Here is a 21,025-nt window from a genome sequence, read left to right as displayed (position 1 = left end):
ATATATAAAGGAGCTCTCTGCAAATATTTTAATTTTATAAGGGATGTGTCAGCAAAGTTCTTAAATTTATCAAGGACCTCCCCGTAAAGTTTTTAAATATCAAGGACCTCCTTGCAAATTTTGAAATCTATCAGGACCTCTCTGCAAAGTTTTTAAATATATGAAGGACCTCACTGCTAAATTTTTAAATTTATCAAGGACCTCCCTATAAAGTTTTCACATTTATCAAAGACCTCCCTGCAAAGTTTTTAAATTTATCATGGACCTCCCTTCAAAGTTTTCAATTTAATCAAGGACCTTTCTGCAAAGATTTGAAATTTATCAAGGATCTCCCTGCAAAGTTTTTAAATTTATCAAGGACCTCTCTGCAAAGTTTTTAATTTTATGAGGGATCTCCCACCAAAGTTTTTAAATTTATCAAGGAACTCACTGCAAAGTTTTTAAATTTATGAGGAACCTCCTTGCAAAGTCTGTAAATTTATGAAAGACCTCTTTGATAACTTTTTAATTTTATGAGGATCTCCCAGCAAAGTTTTAAATTTATCAAGGTCCTTCCTATAAAGTTTTTAAATTTATCAAGGACCTCCCTGCAAATTTTTTAAACCAATCATGCACCTCTCTACAAAAGGTTTTAAAAAGAAGAAGGTCCTCCCTGCAAAAGTTTTAAATTTTATAAGGGATCTCCCAGCAAAGTTTTAAATTTATCAAGGACCTACCTGCAAAGTTTTTAAATTTACCAAGGACTTCCCTGCAAGGTTTTTAAATCTATCAAGCACCTTTCTGCAAAGTTGTTAAAAATATGAAGCACCTCCCTGCAAAGTATTTAAAAATATGAAGGACCTCCCTGCAAAATTTTTAAATTTCATAAGGACCTACCTGCAAAGTTTTTAAATTTATCAAGGACCTCTTTGCAAGGTTTTTAATTTTATGAGGGATATTCCAGCAAAGTTCTTAAATTTATCAAGGACCTCCCTGCAAAGTTTTCATTATTTATCAAGCACCTCCCTGCAAAGTTTTTCAATCTATCAAGGACCTGTCTGAAAAATTTTTAAAATTATGAAGGACCTCCGTACAAAATTTTTAAATTTATCAAGGACCTCCATGCAAAGTTTTTAAATTTATCATGGACCTCCATGCATAGTTTTTAAATTTATCAAGGACCTCTTTGCAAAATTTTTAATTTTATGAAGGATCTCCCTACAAAGTTTCTAAATTTATCAAGGACCTCCCTGCAAAGTTTTTAAATTTATTAAGGATCTCCCTGCAAAGTTTTTAAATATATCAAGGAGCTCACTGCTAAATTTTTAAATTTATCAAGGACCTCCCTATAAAGTGTTCACATTTATCAAAGACCTCCCTGCAATGTTTTTAAATTTATCATGAACCTCCCTTCAAAGTTTTCAATTTAATCAAGGACCTTTCTGCAAAGATTTGAAATTTATCAAGGATCTCCCTGCAAAGTTTTTAAATTTATCAAGGACCTCTCTGCAAAGTTTTTAAATTTAGGACCTCCCTGCAAAGTTTTTAAATTTATCAAGGAACTCACTGCAAAGTTTTTAAATTTATGAGGAACCTCCTTGCAAAGTCTGTAAATTTATGAAAGACCTCTTTGATAACTTTTTAATTTTATGAGGATCTCCCAGCAAAGTTTTAAATTTATCAAGGTCCTTCCTATAAAGTTTTTAAATTTATCAAGGACCTCCCTGCAAATTTTTTAAACCAATCATGCACCTCTCTACAAAAGGTTTTAAAAAGAAGAATCTCCTCCCTGCAAAAGTTTTAAATTTATCAAGGACCTCCCTGCAAAGTTTTTAAATCTATCAAGGACCTCACTGCAAAGTTTTTAAAAATACAAAGGACCTCTTCTCAAATTTAAGAATATGAAGAACCTCCCTGCTAAATTTTTAAATTTATAAAGGACCTCCCTGCAAAGTTTTTAAATTTATCAAGGACCTCTTTGCAAATATTTTAATTTTATGAGGGATCTCCCAGCAAAGTTCTTAAATTTATCAAGGACCTCCCTGCAAAGTTTTCAAAATTTATCAAGGGCCTCCCTGAAAGTTTTTAAATCTATCGAGCACCTCCCTGCAAAGTATTTAAAAATATGAAGGACCTCCCTGCAAAATTTTTAAATTTCATAAGGACCTACCTGCAAAGTTTTTAAATTTATCAAGGACCTCTTTGCAAGGTTTTTAATTTTATGAGGGATATCCCAGCAAAGTTCTTAAATTTATCAAGGACCTCCCTGCAAAGTTTTCATTATTTATCAAGCACCTCCCTGCAAAGTTTTTCAATCTATCAAGGACCTGTCTGAAACATTTTTAAAATTATGAAGGACCTCCCTACAAAATTTTTAAATTTATCAAGGACCTCCATGCAAAGTTTTTAAATTTATCATGGACCTTCATGCATAGTTTTTAAATTTATCAAGGACCTCTTTGCAAAATTTTTAATTTTATGAAGGATCTCCCTACAAAGTTTCTAAATTTATCAAGGACCTCCCTGCAAAGTTTTTAAATTTATTAAGGATCTCCCTGCAAAGTTTTTAAATATATCAAGTAGCTCACTGCTAAATTTTTAAATTTATCAAGGACCTCCCTATAAAGTGTTCACATTTATCAAAGACCTCCCTGCAATGTTTTTAAATTTATCATGGACCTCCCTTCAAAGTTTTCAATTTAATCAAGGACCTTTCTGCAAAGATTTGAAATTTATCAAGGATCTCCCTGCAAAGTTTTTAAATTTATCAAGGACCTCTCTGCAAAGTTTTTAAATTTAGGACCTCCCTGCAAAGTTTTTAAATTTATCAAGGAACTCACTGCAAAGTTTTTAAATTTATGAGGAACCTCCTTGCAAAGTCTGTAAATTTATGAAAGACCTCTTTGATAACTTTTTAATGTTATGAGGATCTCCCAGCAAAGTTTTAAATTTATCAAGGTCCTTCCTATAAAGTTTTTAAATTTATCAAGGACCTCCCTGCAAATTTTTTAAACCAATCATGCACCTCTCTACAAAAGGTTTTAAAAAGAAGAATCTCCTCCCTGCAAAAGTTTTAAATTTATCAAGGACCTCCCTGCAAAGTTTTTAAATCTATCAAGGACCTCACTGCAAAGTTTTTAAAAATACAAAGGACCTCTTCTCAAATTTAAGAATATGAAGAACCTCCCTGCTAAATTTTTAAATTTATAAAGGACCTCCCTGCAAAGTTTTTAAATTTATCAAGGACCTCTTTGCAAATATTTTAATTTTATGAGGGATTTCCCAGCAAAGTTCTTAAATTTATCAAGGACCTCCCTGCAAAGTTTTCAAAATTTATCAAGGGCCTCCCTGAAAGTTTTTAAATCTATCGAGCACCTCCCTGCAAAGTATTTAAAAATATGAAGGACCTCCCTGCAAAATTTTTAAATTTCATAAGGACCTACCTGCAAAGTTTTTAAATTTATCAAGGACCTCTTTGCAAGGTTTTTAATTTTATGAGGGATATCCCAGCAAAGTTCTTAAATTTATCAAGGACCTCCCTGCAAAGTTTTCATTATTTATCAAGCACCTCCCTGCAAAGTTTTTCAATCTATCAAGGACCTGTCTGAAACATTTTTAAAATTATGAAGGACCTCCCTACAAAATTTTTAAATTTATCAAGGACCTCCATGCAAAGTTTTTAAATTTATCATGGACCTCCATGCATAGTTTTTAAATTTATCAAGGACCTCTTTGCAAAATTTTTAATTTTATGAAGGATCTCCCTACAAAGTTTCTAAATTTATCAAGGACCTCCCTGCAAAGTTTTTAAATTTATTAAGGATCTCCCTGCAAAGTTTTTAAATATATCAAGGAGCTCTCTGCAAATATTTTAATTTTATAAGAGATTTGCCTGCAAAGTTTTTAAATATCAAGGACCTCCTTGCAAATTTTGAAATCTATTAGGATCTCTCTGCAAAGTTTTTAAATATATGAAGGACCTCGCTACTAAATTTTTAAATTTATCAAAACCTTCCTACAAAGTTTTCAAATTTATCAAGGACCTCCCTGTAAAGTTTTTAAACCTATCAAGGACCTCTCTGCAAAGTTTTTAAAAATATGAAGGACCTCCCTACAAAATTTTTAAATTTATCAAGGACCTCACTGCAAAGTTTTTAAATTTATCAAGGACATCTCTCCAATGTTTTTAGTTTTATGAGGGTTCTTCCAACAAAGTTTTTAAATTTATCAAAAAGTTTTCAAAATTATCAAGGACCTCCCTTTAAAATTTTTAAATCTATCAAGAACCTCTTTGCAAATTTTTAAAATTATCAAAGTATTTAAAAATATGAAATACCTCTTTGCAAAGTTTTTAAAAATATGAAAGACCTCCCTGCAAAATTTTAAATTTATCAAGGTCCTCCATGCAAAGTTTTTAAATTTATCAAGGACCTCTCTGCAATGGTTTTAATTTGATGAGAGATCTACCAGCAAAGTTATTAAATTTATCAAGGACCTCCCGGTAAAGTTTTCAAATTTATCAGGGACCTTCCTGCAAAGTTTTCAAATTTATCAAGGACCTCCCTGCAAAGTTTTTAAATCTATCAAGGACCTCTCTGCAAAGTTTTTAAAAATATAAAGGACCTCCTGCAAAAGTTTAAATTTATCAAGGACTTCCATGTAAAGTTTTTAACTTTATCAAGGACCTCCTTGCAAAATTTATAAAATTTACCAAGGACCTCTCTGCAAATATTTTAATTTAATGATAGATCTCCCAACAAAATTTTTAAATTTATCAAGAACCTCCCCGTAAAGTTTTTAAATATATCAAGGACCACTCTACAATGTTTTTAACAATATGAAGGACCTCCCTGCAAAGTTTTTAAATTTATCAAAGACCTCCCTGCAAAGTTCTTAAATTTATCAAAGACCTCTCTGTAAAATTTTCAATTTGATGAGGGATGTCCTGGCAAAGTTTTCAAAGTTATCAAGGATCTTCCTAAAGGTTTTCAAAAATTTACCAAGCAAACTTCTTAAATATATCATGGACCTCCCTGCAAAGTTTTTAAATTTAGCAAGGACGTCCTTGCAAAGTTTTTAAACCTATCAAGGACCTCTCTACAAAATGTTTTAAAAATATGAGGATCCTCCCTGCAAAATTTTTAAATTTATCAAGGACCTCCCTGCAAAGTTTTTAAATTTATCAAAGACCTCACTACAAAGTTTTTAAAAATATAGAGGACCTCTTCTCAAATTTAAAAATAGGGTTAAATATGTTTTTGGTCCCTCAAGTTTGAACGAAATTTGGGTTTAGTCCCTCATCAAAACTTTTGACCAATTTAGTCTTTCATCTTTCAAAATGCGTGAATTTAGTCCTTTTAACCAAAATTTGTTAAGTTTATCTGACATTTTAAGCGCATTTCATGATAGTATTTAAATTATTTATATTGTTTGACACATTTTTGCTTTAATGTTAACTTAAATACTATCATGAAATGATGTTTGTAATTTGTAATTACAAACTAAATACACCCTAAATACACCCTAAACTGAGGTTTGTAATTTGTTGGCCTTAACTTTAATTGATAAGTTTTTATACTTATAAATTGCCACCTAGTTTTAATCCCAATTCCTGGTTTCAAAAACTTCAATAAATTTTGAACAATATAGGCTTTTTGTACTTACTAAAGAAAACATACCAGCCAAAAAGGAAAAAATAAAGGCAAAAGAAACAGCATCCCCAGTTTCTATCGAAGCTTCTTCAAGAAATTTAATTAATTTAACCTGATGTTTATTTGTTGACTTTATCTATCTTCTAGTATTATATTATTCCTCTTTTAGTCTTCCTAAATTTTCTTTTTTAATCAACAAGTGAGGGGCCAAAAGAAAAATTACTTTGTCAAGAATTAACAGCATACAGAATTACAAGCATACTACTAACTTTTAAGTACTTACATTTACAAGGAACAAAAACAAATCATCTGGATATACCAAGCCAACCGTCACAAAGCAATGCTGAACCTCATTATACATCTGTTATACACAATTGAATAAATTAAATGTTTAACTCTTTTACTCTGGATAATGAAAAATGATAAAGCTATTCTAAATTGATATTCTCAACTCAATGAGTAAATAAAGATGCATTCAACCTCAAATTTTAGTAGGTTAAGATTATGATACACTTCAAATTGAAGGTGTATACATCTTAACCATTATTAACTTTAGAGATAACTTAATATTAGAGGACACCCGTATCTAAAAGAAAATCAATAAAACTCTCATAATTTAGGGTAGAGTTGTTCAATATATTATTCTGAGAATACAATTCCTATATAGAAGGCTAGAATCCTATTTTAACAAGTATAATAATAGCACCTAGACAATCAAATCCCTATGATTCAGGGATACCATCATACACTGCAATTATAATCTGCTAAATAAGGAAATAATAAAACACAAATCCTGACAGAAATAATACAAATAATAAAACAGATTCTAACACTCCCCCTCAAGCTGGTGAATAAGTATTTTCCATTCCCAGCTTAGAAACAATACTCTCAAAGTTGTTGTTCCCCTTCGTTAGAATGTCTGTAAGGTTTTCTTGTGAGGAGACATATGGAGTGCAGATCAGACCACTGTCTAATTTTTCTTTGATAAAATGTCTATCAACCTCAATATGTTTGGTTCTATCATGCTGCACTGGATTATGAGCTATGCTAATAGCACATTTGTTATCACAATAAAGTTTCATTGGTTCATCCAATTTTATCCTTAAGTCTTCCAAGATGATCTTCAGCTAGAGTAGTTCACATATCCCTTGTGCCATTGCCCTAAACTATGCTTCAGCACTAGATCTGGCTACCACATTCTTTTTTTTACTCTTCCAAGTCACAAGATTCCCTCCAAGGAAAGTGCAATATCCCGTAGTTGACCTCCTATCCACAATTGACCCTGCATAGTCTGCATCTGTATATGCTTCCAGACCCTTCCAAACCACGCTCGTGGTGATTGTTTCAGCCCATACAATGCCTTTTTTAGCTTGGAAATAGTGTTGGCGATTGTTTTTCCACCATATCCAGGGAGCAATTCCATGTAAATCTCCTTTTCAATTTCTCCATGAAGGAAGGCATTTTTAACATCAAAATGTTGCAGGTTCCAACCATAATTAGCTGCTAGGGATAATATCATCCTAACTGTATTCTTTTTGCAACTGGAGCAAATGTTTCCATGTAATCCACTCCATAGATTTGAGTGAATCCTTTAGCTACTAACCTTGCTTTGTACCTCTCAATGGATCCATCAGCCTTGTATTTTATAGTATATACCCACTTGCATCCTACTGGTTTTTTCCCATTTGGGATAGCAACCAAATCCCAAGTACTATTCTTCTCTAATGCTTCCATTTCGACATCCAAGGATTGTTTCCATTTTTCATTACTCAATGCCTCAGATAAAGTGGTAGGTGTGGTTATAGTGTTTAGGCTTGTGAGGAAGGCTTTATGGGTAGGTGAGAAGTTTTTAAAGGATAGGTAATTGGCTAGAGGGTATAGTGGCTTGGTGGTCCATTTCCTAGTCTCTTTCCTAGGGGCAATTGGAATATCTAGGTTCTCATAAAGTGGTGTTGAACTGGATTCAAGTTCTTGTACATTTGGAAAATCAGAAATGGATTCAGTGCATATTAAAGGATTAGGGGTAGTTACCTCAAGTAATGTTGGGTTGGATTGTTGGACATGGACAGATTCTAGAATGGCCTTTGTCTTCCTTGTATAAACCAATTTTTTCCCAAATCTTACATCAACCCCATCTTGAGTGGATTTCGTGGGTTCCTTCTCTGATGTTACACTTTTAGTCTCTATTTTTGATCCGAAACATAAGTTAGGGAGCATAAGGTGTTCATCTTCATTTCTTACAATCTCCCCCTAAAGATGAGCTTGGTTGAAGTAACTTTGGTGTTCAAAAAAAGTGACATCTCTTGACACAAAATTTTTGGGATGGGGGGTGATAGCATTTATATCCCTTTTGTGTTGATGAGTATCCTATGAAAACACATTTTAAGGCTCTAGGATCAAGTTTACCTCTATCATCACTGTGGACATGAACAAAAGAGACACACCCAAATATTCTTGGAACAAGGTGGTTGGAAGTGGACACATTAGGATAAAAAGAGGACAGAACCACTATAGGGCTTTTGGAAGCTAGAATACTAGAAGGTAGTCTATTAATTAGATAACATGTAGTGAGAACAGTCTCCCCCCAAAACCTTTTAGGAACCTTATGTTGAAAAAGAAGAGCCCGAGTTTGGTCTAGAAGGTGCCCATTTTTCCTCTTAGCAATCCCATTTTGTTGAGGTGTTTTAACAGATGATGACTCATGAATGATACCTTCTCTTTGAAAAAAGGAAATAAGCCAATTATTAAAGTTATCTTTAGCATTATCGGATCTAATCATCTTATGCTAATACCAAACTGATTTTTTATCATGGAGAAAAAACACTAAACCACATGGCTGACTTTGGGTTTTTGTTTTAGTAAGAAAACTCATGTGACACGAGAACAATCATCTATAAAGGTAAGAAACCAATGGGCACCAAAAACATTTGGAACAGTTGAGGGACCCCACACATTAGTATGAATTAAATAGAAGGGAAAAATGCTCATATTATTACTAACTGGAAAAGGAACATGTTTGTGCTTAGCAAGTTCACACACTTCACAATTGAGACTTGCCACATCTAATTTGCTAAAAAGGGAAGGGAATAACATTTTTATGACCCTAAAGGAAGGATGTCCAAGGCGACAGTGATGTAGAAAGACCTTCTCCCTGTTGGTCTTTGTTGAATCAGAGAAAAAAGAGGTGTTACTTTTAGGGTCTGAGGACAGATTTGGATGGTCCAAGTAATACAAGCCATTCTATTATCTAGCATGTCCAATCGTCCTCCCCGAGTAATTGTTCTGTAGAATACAAACATTGTCATAAAAGATAACATTACATGAGAGATCTTGTATGAGCTTTTTTATGGAAATCAAACTAACAAAAAATATAGGAATATGAAGGACATTTTTAAGGGTTATGGATAGGCTTATTTGAACTTCTCCTTGACCCACTGCAGTCATCAGAGAGCCATCAGCTATGGATATTTTCTTGTTGCTAGGGCAAGGGGTGTAAGAAGAGAAATGTTTAGGTTGGGGTGTCATCTGGTCGGTAGCCCCAGAATCTAGTATCCAATATAGGTTATAGTTTTTATTTGAGGCATTAAGTCCAAAAGAAGGAAACTTACCAAACATACCTAAATGTGCCAGAGAACAACTACCTGGAGACTTATCCAACTTGTTGAGGAATGATCTCATTTGCTCTACTTCATCCTAGTTAAGGTGAATCACCTGTTTTCTTCATTTGTTGCAGCCCCTATGTGTCCTTGTCCTCCCTTTCTAGTGTTGTCTCCTTTTTTTCCCCACTCCTTGTCACGAATTTAGGATCCCCAATCTCTACTAGGTGGCTTTCCGTGCAGCTTCCAACATATATCACGAGTGTGGCGAGGCTTGCTACAAAAGGTACACCATACTCCTTCACCTTTCTTCTCCATATTGGCTATTCCCCCTTTTTTTTGGTCGACCATCATGGCTAATCCAGAAGCTACCATGGCTGAATTTTCCATGGTTGGGGTTTCTACCATTATTCCCCTTCTGCTTTCTTCACTTCTGACCATAGTTATTATTTCATTAATTCCTGGAATTTTTTCTTTTCCAAGGATTTGGACTCTCACTTGATCAAAATCAGAATTAAGCCCCACCAGGAAATCATAGGCTCGATCTTGCTCAATATACTCTTTGAGCATTGCTGAATCATCTAGGCATTTTGCTTTTATGACCCTGTAATGGTCTAATTCCACCCATAGTGATTTGAGTTGATTGGCATACTCTGTAACAGTCTTGTTTCCCTCTTTGGAAGCAACAGTCTTCACCTTCACATCATATATTTGAGTAGCATCTTTAGCTTTGGAGTATGTCTGTTCCATGGCATTCCAGATCTCCTTTGCAGAATTAAGAAACATGCAAGTATCAGTGATTTCTGGGACCATGGAGTTCCATAGCCATGCCATGATCATAGAGTCCTCTTCATCCCATTTTGTAAATCTGGGATCTTCTTTAGGAGCATCATCAGTCAAGTGGTTAGCTTTTCCTTTACCTTTCAAAGTTTTGTGAACAAGCTGGGCCCATTTCAAATAATTCTTCCCAGTCAATCGATAGGCAGTGTTGAGGTTCTGCAGTTGTTCCTAAGTATTCTGTGACACAGTGTTCACAACTTCAGCAGTTTGTTCTTCCATGTCCATGTATTGCAGCCAATAGCAATTTCATTGTTGCAAGAAAAAAAAATACGGCAACAGCAATGAAGAACAGGACAGCAGCAATGAAGGTTGTGTTGCAAAAAACACATGGCAGCAACAATGAAGAACACAGCAACAGCAATGAAGGCTGATTACCCTAAAAAAAATTATTGACAACAATGAAGGCTGTTCTGAAACCTGAAAGGGATGGTGGCAGCAATCAAGGTTGTTGTTGAGGGTTTTCGTGTGTGCAATCACAGGCGGCTCCCAGAATTTTAGAGCTCTGATGCCATCTCATAATTTAGGGTAGAGTTGTTCAATATATTATTCTGAGAATACAATTCCTATATACAAGGCTAGAATCCTATTTTAGAAAGTATAATAATAGCACCTAGACAATCAAATCCCTATGATTCATGGATACCATCATACACTGCAATTATAATTTGTTAAATAAGGAAATAATAAAACACAAATCCTGACAGAATTAATACAAATAATAAAACAGATTCTAACAAAAACGGAAAATACTAGCACAAAGCCAAATGAAAGCCTCCAATGAAATCCACAAAAACACGAACAAAATGGAGAATTATCATCTCAAAAAGACTCTCTAGGGTCCAAACCCTTTCCATGCATTATAGAGAACCCATTAAAAATCCATAGTATCTAATCCCGATGAGGCTCCACTAAAATGAGCAAGAGTGTACCCACCCACTCTTGGTTTTAATCTAAAACACATTATGCTCTTAATCCACTAAAAATTGTATGCGTAGATACACCATTCCTTACCCCTTTAATTCTAACCCATCCATAAGGAAGTGAAAGAATACAACTCTATCTTAAAATCAGAGACAAGTTATTGAGGCTAAAAATGCTAACAACAAATTCGAGAAAAATATATCATCCCTCAGAAAAAGAACATCTTTACAAAACCATAATGATAAATTGCACTGACCTACACAACCACTATAAGCCCACATTGCAAAAGGAACCAAGAAAATGTAAACTAATTATTATGCCTGCAGTTGGAACCAAAGTCCAAGAAACAAAAGGAACATAACAAATATATGCTAAAAAGAATTGCACTACTAAATTCAAAGCATAAAAGTTGAGTTGGTAAAAAAAGGAATAAAGCTAGACCATTGTAGCAACAGGTGCGACAGTCGTTATCATATTCAAACAACTTAAGTTTCCAACTAATGAAATTGATAGTATTACCTTTAGTCCCATAGAGAAATCTGATTGGTCTTTGCCGTCATTATTCGTAGATATCACAGGCAGAAGTGTTGATAAAACAATAGTCAAATCCTGCAACCAATGATTTTATTTAATTTCACAAGTGATAAAAGTGCAGCAAGATACAGCACAACTTTGGAATGTGTCCATGATTCAGAGAGAATTGAGATAGTGTTGCACTTGCATACATGCATCATTGAAATCGTGATCCGTAAAGCATCAAGATAAAATCAGAAATGTGTCAGATGTTTTAAGGGACTATAAATCTTGACCACCAGTCTCTAAAAGCTGTTGCACTGTCAACCAGACAGCATGCCTATTAGGGCTCAATAGTGAAGCCTCAGAAATCTGCAGCCCAAAAACAAAAATCCATGTCCTCCGCTGTGGCTTAAGTCTCATGTTTTCAAAAATTTTCCGACACTGGTTGAATCCAGAAGCTCTTCTCCCTTCATTCACTGTTGGCTCTCTTTTGTTTATATTAGACCAAAAAGAATCATAAACTCTCCCTTCCCCCACCTGGGCAGATAATGTTTGTCTAATTTGTGAATGCAGCATCCTTCTCTTATAAGTTATAGTCTATAACAAAGTCTGCATAGAAGTTCTTTCTTTTCTTTCACAAAACACACGCTAGGCATATGGCACCTTAGATCCCAACTAGGTTAGCACCCTAAAGCTACACAATCATATGCCATTACATAAGAACCCATAATAAAAACAAAGAAAAAGGAATACAAAAAACATGGGGGTACCACACCAAAACCCATGCCAAAAAAAAACACACCCAAAGACAAAACCAAGCTACCTCAACAAGAACTAACCCATAAAAACAAGGTAACACATAACACCAAACACTTAGCCAAACCTAAATTCAGGAAGTCCATAATTTATTTATATATTTATTCCACTTTATTTTATAGTTTCTTTTCCATGCAGTTATTTGTTCCTCTTTTATCTTTATTTTGACTTCTGAATACCACTAAATTAAATTTTTGCATTCTAATATATTTATCATTTCCAGTTCATGCACTGATTCAATGGGTTATGAACCACTGTTTCTCAATTATATGGTTGAAACAATTTTTAAAGCATTTGTTTGAACTTCTTTATGCCCATTGCATTTGACACCACACTGTAGTATGATCATTGGATAATTTTGGCAATCCTATTACGAACTTACAATCCAATATGAACATCAGGAGATTATATTTTTTTTTCTGAAAGAACAAATTTAAACTAAACAACCACAGTCATCCTTCAAACCATATTCATTCAATATTCAAAGCCTCATTCATTTATCATTTACTATGAGCATTAGACTAGTCACATATACCAAGGCATTAATTTATTATCTACATAAGCAGATATTCCAGTATGCTTACGAAGCTGTCCCCTCATTCCCACTAGAAAAAGGTAGAAATTGCTTTTGAGATGACCACATTACCAGCAGAACAACAACAAACATTCAACAAACCAGTTAGCCCTCTTTTCCCATGACCATAAGGAAATGCAGGTATATAGGAGATGGCAGAAACACAAGTGCTTAACCCACACAACAAGAGAAAAGTAAAGGTAAAGATTTTCAAACAATGTATAGATGTTCATACTACATCCTAAAGTAACACGATGACTCTCCCATCACTTAAATGATATGGAAACAAATCAAATACAAATTTTTAAGGTTTGATTGAAAATTACTACATAACCAGAAGTATGATAAAAAAAATTCAACATACCATTAAACGTTTTAAACAAGAACATTATAGTATTCATACCTCAAAATCAAGCATAGGAGGACCACTTTCGGACAACAAAGAGGCATTTAGCAGATTGTGGAGACTACATGTAGCCAAAAAAGCGATATCTTGATCTTTTTTATACCTAACATAAGAAGATATGAATATGAATCCATCTGATAATACTAGTCGATATTTTAAGTATCTTCCATATTATGATTTAGTGAAAAATCACACATTAAATAGAAAAAAAAAAAACTAATTAAATATGAACAATAGATAACTAAAATATAAAATGCTTTGAAGACCAATCTTACAAGTCCAATATTGTAGGGATAAGCCTTGGTAGGGCAGTCTTTAACTGTGCTGGTGTTATGAGACCTACCATCTACCCCAGTGCTTCTACAGATGCCACACGAACCTAAAACCAAATAAGTTTAAATAAGACAAAGATCAACAACAATCAAGTAAAAAAGTCATAAATTATACACTAAAATACTCATCTATGTTAACCAACCACACAAACAACACATGTTCAGAAACACAACTTTTATAGATGCATCAGCAAAAAAAGGATCTAGAAAATTATAGAGACTCATAAGGAGTAGAATGCAAGAACAAAAGTAAAGAAAAATGGTAGTGACCTTAAGGTCTCTCGAAGCTGCCCAAACTCTCAACAAGAGCTCAAAAGCAGAATTTAGAAATGACCTGCACTACATAGAGAACTAGAGATAATTCTCACCTTCAGATAAGAAATAAAGGGAACAATATGTGTTGAATCAGAAAATAAACTAGAAGACTGTATATTGATCTCACATGACATCACCATCTTGAGGAAAATGCGAAGGAAAGTCTATACTATATTGCCAAGACGCTTGACACCAACACTTAAATGCTGCAAAAAATGATAAATTATGAGTTAACTGGATCAGATTATCAGTAACAATAACATCTTTGTGCAATGTTAGCCAAAAATCATCCTCCCCCATTCGCCTACCATAAAAAAATGAGAGCTTAAGTAGAAGGTACAGATAATAACAAAAGGATCATAAATTTTCAAAATTTATATTTTAAAACAATTTAAAATTTTCATTGATTTATCAGCCATAATATAACACATTACCAACTAAACCTAGAGTGAACTTTAAAAAACGTACAAAGAAAATAAAATCACCATAATTGGCATGCTCCAAAACCAGGTACCAAGATTTTTCACGTCCATGCTAATAGAAATCTCCAACCCAACTTTACCATCCATTCAAAATGTTAGCCTACTAATAACACCAATTTATCTTAAAGTGTTTTTCATGGCCAAGGTCTCTTTAAAATTCCAGAAACCACAAGATGCGCATGTCCTTTAAAAACTCTAAAGTTGTTCATCACAACTATATTTAATACATTATGGTTTTCCAATTTTACATTGATCAGTATTACTCTATGCCTTAATATGTCATGGAATTTACAAAAAGGTGAATTCATATGCAATTCACTTAGGCTGGACCTGTCAGATATAAACTGTCCTTGTCACCAACCTCAACCAATTCAAGAAAGTCAGCTATGATGCATACCAAGCACGTACATGATATGTATTCAAGATGGTGATATGATTATTTTAAAAGTAAATAATATACGTTTAAGTTTAGTATGCATATCTAGATATTAATAATGAATCCTAAAACATAATAAACATATAATTTCAATTCCATCCAAATTAAGAACATACTTAAGGGACATTGTTAAAATAAAAAATATATATATATATAAATATTGTCATCATAAATCACTTCCAATTATTTACAAATAGGAACAGTACTATTCATCTCATTTGGTTCTTGAAATCAACCCTAAAGAGGACAATCACCATTTTTTGTTCACAGATGGACAGTGCTTCCATGGTTCCATATTATATGTTTATATAACAACCAATGTAGTTGTATTGGATTTTCACACAAAAATTATAGGCTTTGATACTTGACCAATAGGTATCAATGAAGTATCCAAGAGTATCAAAATTGGTTACATATACGTGAAGCCAATCAAAGTACTATCTATCCGGTGCTTCATAAAAGACATCAAAGATAGAAGAAACATATCCATCAACAAAGTAACAGAAAAATCACTATACCATTTGCAAAAATGGGGCGATGCATTTCTCGTACATTTCCAAGAATTGGCAAAATTCGGGAAAGTACACCTTTCCAACGTGGAATGAACTGCATGGCTGTATCAGATTTATATGGAATGGAAGAAAAACTCATCAGTGTTTACAATTGAATGTGTGATCCCACAGAAAAATTTTACAGCGAATGCACATAGTTAAAATTGATTACTAACGATCAGTAGAAGCAAATTCTGCAAGGATTTGAACCATAGCCTGTACTGCTGAATTTGTCCCAGATAAATGAAGAAAAATTTCTTCCATCATCTGCGACACCAATCCAGGGGAAAGGGAGACTAGAGACATGAGATAAAAAATCCAGGGAAAACTAGGGTATTTGCAAAAAAGAGTTTATATAAAATATATATGGAAGACAGTGGTACATCCCATGAAAGTAAAATGAATGGGAGTTATTACTTTAGCTTGATAGAAATATACTTTATAATTCCAAGTACAAGGATAAAGTAAAACTATGGAGTATGGACAACAGTTCTTAACTTATGATTTAACTGTTGATAAAAGAAACTGTACTACAGTAGGGTTGCATGCAACTGATCTTTCTTTCTCTTGGTCATACTTGTTTCAATGGCTCTGTAAACCTATTTTTCCATTCTTTATTGAACTAAATTTTTAATACAAACAAAAACCAATTTCAATAGTTAAAAAGAAAAAAGAAGATATCTTACGAGATCAGGTAAATGTGAGCCTATTGCAACAAGTAGGCTTGTTGCTGCTCGTTGCCAGTCAGAATTTAGTTCCTGCAGAAAACAACCACTGTGAATTAAATAAAATTAACTGAAACATAGCAAATCTGGTAAAGCCATCAGCTAGAATATTCTAAGATGACCATGATATCAAGAAAATAACACACAAGGGAGGATCCAATAAGAGTACAAAAGACTTAGGATATGTTTAGATAAACTTCTCCATAAACATTTTTCTGTCCTATAAGTGTCTACAGTGAAGCTTATCCATACGAGCCCTATCATCATTTCAAATAAAGGAAACAACAGAAATATGAGGAGTACTCATCTAATAAAGGTCTCAGATACTATGAGAAAAAGAAAATCTATGTCGCATAATCATGTGGTACTAATGGTGACTTTGGTTGTGAAGAAATGAAGAGAGTGAAATTAATGTAAGCTGTTTAGTAGGAGAAAAAGATGGAGAAATAATTTTAAAAACAGTGAAATCCACTATATTATTTCTCACTTATCTCTACCCATCTCTCTCGCTACGTCTCTTATATTTTCTTCAACCAAACACATGTAGCTTTATTTCTCACAAATTTTCATTCATCTTTTTCATTATCATCTGACTTGTTTCTCTCTTCTCTATGAAACAACGCATAAATGTTGACATTAGTGGTTTATTTATAAACCCAACACAACAAAACACCGGAATAAGACAATATTGTTCTGTATTGGAATAAGAAAGTCCAATATAAGATAAAAACTCTAACAAATAATACCAAATATAAAACCCTAATTTCAAAAATAAAACCCATTTTACATTACATGGTCATAAAATTTGTATTTCTAAGAAAATGTTTGCCTATGATCAATCAAATTGTATTTCATTGTTTAGAGTATTTCTTGGAAAAAAATTATTTCCATCATGGGCACTCTCCTTTTAGGAAAAAAGAAATCAGAATTGCACAACGTCAAACCTCAAACGGTTAGGAACAGAAAGTCAAGCTGCACAATACAGCATATTAGTTTGCATACCCATATAAACCAAATGGTCTAAAAGTACAAAATTTCCAACAAACCTTGCCAGATTAATCAAAATCCCATACTCAAACCATCATACAACTTACACTTCTCTTTAGCTCCTTCCTCATTAACTTCTGAATTCTGGCAGTAATCATTTGATTTCTCACTTGATTCAAATAACAAGTTCGGACACCATAGGCCTAGCCATAACCATTTTCTTTGATAAACATGTTCTTTAATACCTTGTGTACCAACCAACAATGTAAGAATGCTATAAACATAGACCAAGAATAAATGACCTCTCCTTAGTCCTCAACTTTGTTAGTTCCAACTATATATGCAGTAACACTTTTGAAGTTCATAGTGACCAAACTCCAGCTTATGCACTGACTATACTTTAATCATCTGACCACGGCTAGCATGCATATGTCTAAAATTGTCAACAGGTCCAGCATGTAACCTGCCTTTCTTTTTCCTTGTCCTCTAGTAAAGTGAATTTCAATTTTAACAACCTTCATCCAAATCTTCTCTCTGGCAAATTTGCATCCATTCAATTTCCAGCAAATTATTTGTCCATGTGGAAAGTGAAAGGGGGGAGGGACAGCTATATTTCAAACCTTGAATCACTATTTGTTCAACCATCTATTACATAAGCTGGCATCAAAAAGATACCAAGAAGGCAGCTTTGTTCCATGAACTTGACCCAGATTAATGATCCTTGAAGATGAAGACCCAAGAATGGTGCTTATCTCTCCAAAAAAATCATGTCAACCAGCTTAACATCCAATCCTCCAAGAATCAAACAGGCCATTTTTTTTAGGAATTCATCTTTCAAATTCAAATCAACATTGTCATGGTCACCGTCAGTTTCTTTCCTCTCCTACTGCAGAGGACAAAAAACAAATCAATCGTATGTGAAGGTAAGACCAATTTCCAAACCTTCTAACCCTCAACTCTCTTGTCTGGATCTTAAATTGACCATGGCCGATGCAGCATCACAGACAACATCCATATTACGTGCCAGTTACATAAATTAATTTCTAGCAAAAGTAGGCAGATATAGATGTTTGCCACAATCTTCAAGGATCATTAATCTTTTATTATTAGTATTTATAAAAAAAAATGAAATACTAAAGAAAAAACTGTAAATGAAATAGAAATTTAGAAAACCTATGATCCTACAGTAGTTTCCTAGACAAAATAGAAGTCAATTCACAACCAAACTTCAAGAATAAGTTTCTTTGATGAAAGGAGAGAAATATGTCTGAAGATCCGCTAGGTATAAGAAGTGAAACAGGGGATCATTTGTTTCTTGAACAGTTCTGAAAAAAAAAATTCTATCGGATTTTGGAGTCATAGCAGATTTTATGATTGATGACTTGGAAGATTTTTAAGAATAGATAAGGAATAACCACATCGAGTTCATGGATTTGCCCTAGATATCAATAGACCCATAAATGATTTTTTATTCGAAACCGATTAGAAAACAAGGGAAAGTATACTTATATATTCTATATATATATAGAGAGAGAAATGAATAGAGATAAATGATCAAGGTCCGTCCCATCTCTGAAAATGCTCTAGTGTCAAGTTCATGGAACAAAGTTGCCTTATTGGTATCTTTATGATGCCAGCTTATGTATAGACTGCTACGCCTTCGCTATTGCAGCTGGATAGGTAATCAGTGCTTTGTTGATGTAATTTTCCTTCTGTTTTTCTTTTATTTTTATTTCTCATTTATTCAATGCTGCAAGCTATTTCTTCTCCTACTTTCTTAACTTCTAAGTTGTAAAAAACTTCTATCAAAATGTGGAAAAGCATTGTTAAAACTTAAATGGTAGTCCTCGTATGTTGATAAAAAGGAAACAAAATTAAACGTATCCTCCATCAATTCAAAACGGCAAAAGTCCCATGCGGTCAATTCAAGCCCGATGACATCTCCATATAAGCGCTCCCTCTATTCTTAATTAGTTTGAGTAGATGCGAAGTAAGAGCGAGTCTCCAAAAAACCACACGCAAGTTAACTTACTTCTACTAAGCCAACAACGTAAAATATAAGCGACTGTCACTGAATTGTATCCATTACTATCACTACTGCAGCACGCTACTCACTCCCGCAAGAAAACAGAAAACAAAGCACCTTAGAGGATATCAGCTCAGCGGTAGCAATCTTAGCGAGCTTCGCCATGAAAGCAGAATCGACGTCTTTTGCGTCAAGAGACCGAACGCCGAACGCCGAACGCCATCACTTGGAAAACTCCAGCCATGTCCCGAACCGCTGAAACACCACAAGAGAGAAATAAAATAAATAAAAGAAAAGAATAGTCGAGTAAAACCTAAGCATCGAATGAAAAACGATATAGAGAGAGAAAACGCACTCGACGTCCACCACGCGACACGACGGCACAGCAATCAAGAACGAGAAGAGGATTCCTGAGAAAGACGCGATGAATTGTGAGGATGAAGAAGGAAGCGAAATTAAAGAAACGCAACGAAAAAAGAGAAGTAATTACAGTGCGGCAATGTTCTTGAGAGAGGACATGGAGGCCTCTCTGATGGAGGAAGAGTCATCGGCGAGCAAAGAGAGGAGAACCTGCACGGCCTCTGCAAGAAAGAGATTGATTGATTGATAATTGATTGATTGAGATTAAAAGAAGAGTGAATTTAACGAATGTTCGGAGAAGGAGAACGTACCGGATGCGGGAATCGAGGTTGAGGAAGCCGTGGAATTGGAAGGTGCGAGAATCGCGAAGGCGAGAGTAACATAAATAGAGGAGAGGAGTGGTATGGTGTGGCGAGGTGCCTCTACACGCCGTGACACACAGACACTGCTGCGCTGGCTATGTCATGCTTTCCGGAAATTAAATATAGTACTTCTCTCTTCCTTTTTCCATTTAGTATTATCGGTCCCGTCCCATCAACTATCAACACAAGACCATTTCTTTGGTTCTTTTGTTAGAATTTAAGATGCACTCCCCCTCTTGCCCGAAAAACAAAATTTTCTAACACCTAAAATTGATTGGAAATCAGTAGATTTATTATTTGTGAAGATTTATAGTTACATTACATGTCAAAAATCAAATGTTAGTTATGATATTTTTATTTGAAATCACCTCTAAAATAATTATGACAAAAATATCTACTTAACCAATCAAAAATTATTGTTGATATCATTTTCAAATCATTATTACAAATCTACAACTTATTATAGATGATAATTTGTAATTAAATAATAATGAATTTTTAATTTTCAACACTCATTGGCACAAAAATTCTCTTTATATCTAACTTTCTTTAAAATAAACCACCAAACTCAAGATACGTGTTTTTTGTCCCAACCGTCTAATATCAGTAAATTTATTATTTGTGAAAATATTTAGTTAAAAAATCAAATGTTAGTTATAACATTTTTTATTTGAAATCACCTCTAAAATACTTATGACAAAAATGTCTACACTCAAAACCAATCAATAATTACTGTTGATATCATTTTCAATAATAATTATAAATCTAAAACTTATTATGGATAATAGATTGTAATTAAATAATAACGAATTTTGAATTTTCAACTTGTTTGCTAAAAAATTCTCTTTATAACTTTTTTTTTTTTAAATAAACCGCCAAATTCAAGATACATGTTTTTTCGTCCCAACCGTGTAAAATCAGTAAATTTTATTATTTGTGAAAATTTAGAGTCACGTATCAAAAATCAAATGTTAGTATATATTATTTTATTTTAATGTTTAGTTTTTAAGTTTTGAAAGTTTTTATTTATAAGTTACTTTTAAATAAAATAAAGAAAGTTAATGTGACCTTATTAAAATATAAAGAAGGTTATTTTCATAAAAACATAAAGAAAGAGATTTTTTTTTACAAATTAAAAATAATGTTAATA

At 33.6% G+C, this 21,025-nt stretch overlaps 1 protein-coding gene across 8 annotated transcripts; it reads right to left on the bottom strand.

The window, feature by feature from the left end:
- Window positions 1-5,830: 5,830 nt before the first annotated feature.
- Window positions 5,831-20,128, bottom strand: LOC114162618 (protein SHOOT GRAVITROPISM 6-like). Of its 8 annotated transcripts, none has more exons than XM_085672496.1 (13): window positions 19,825-20,084; window positions 19,644-19,734; window positions 19,509-19,563; window positions 19,271-19,408; window positions 16,102-16,173; window positions 15,592-15,682; window positions 15,383-15,478; window positions 14,074-14,152; window positions 13,902-13,970; window positions 13,575-13,678; window positions 13,297-13,402; window positions 11,507-11,596; window positions 5,831-5,991 (listed from the first exon to the last, which is right to left on the bottom strand). In XM_085672496.1, the coding sequence occupies exons 4-9, from the start codon at window positions 19,316-19,318 to the stop codon at window positions 13,955-13,957; spliced, it is 402 nt and encodes a 133-aa protein (XP_085528622.1). In that variant the 5' UTR covers window positions 19,319-19,408; window positions 19,509-19,563; window positions 19,644-19,734; window positions 19,825-20,084; the 3' UTR covers window positions 5,831-5,991; window positions 11,507-11,596; window positions 13,297-13,402; window positions 13,575-13,678; window positions 13,902-13,954. The 8 variants fall into 8 exon arrangements, with proteins under 8 accessions (XP_085528622.1, XP_085528608.1, XP_085528616.1 ...); XM_085672482.1 differs by having other exon boundaries at window positions 13,902-13,965; window positions 19,825-20,075; XM_085672486.1 differs by lacking the exons at window positions 5,831-5,991; window positions 15,592-15,682 and adding an exon at window positions 10,250-10,442 and having other exon boundaries at window positions 13,902-13,982; window positions 19,825-20,128.
- Between the last annotated feature and the right edge of the window lie 897 nt (window positions 20,129-21,025).

Source organism: Vigna unguiculata, chromosome 1, assembly GCF_037176805.1.
Source record: "Vigna unguiculata cultivar grain cowpea cultivar isolate G323 ecotype 2 chromosome 1, ASM3717680v1, whole genome shotgun sequence".
In the NCBI taxonomy this organism is placed as follows: Eukaryota; Viridiplantae; Streptophyta; class Magnoliopsida; order Fabales; family Fabaceae; genus Vigna; species Vigna unguiculata.
This window is presented reverse-complemented; position numbering and strand designations above follow the sequence as displayed.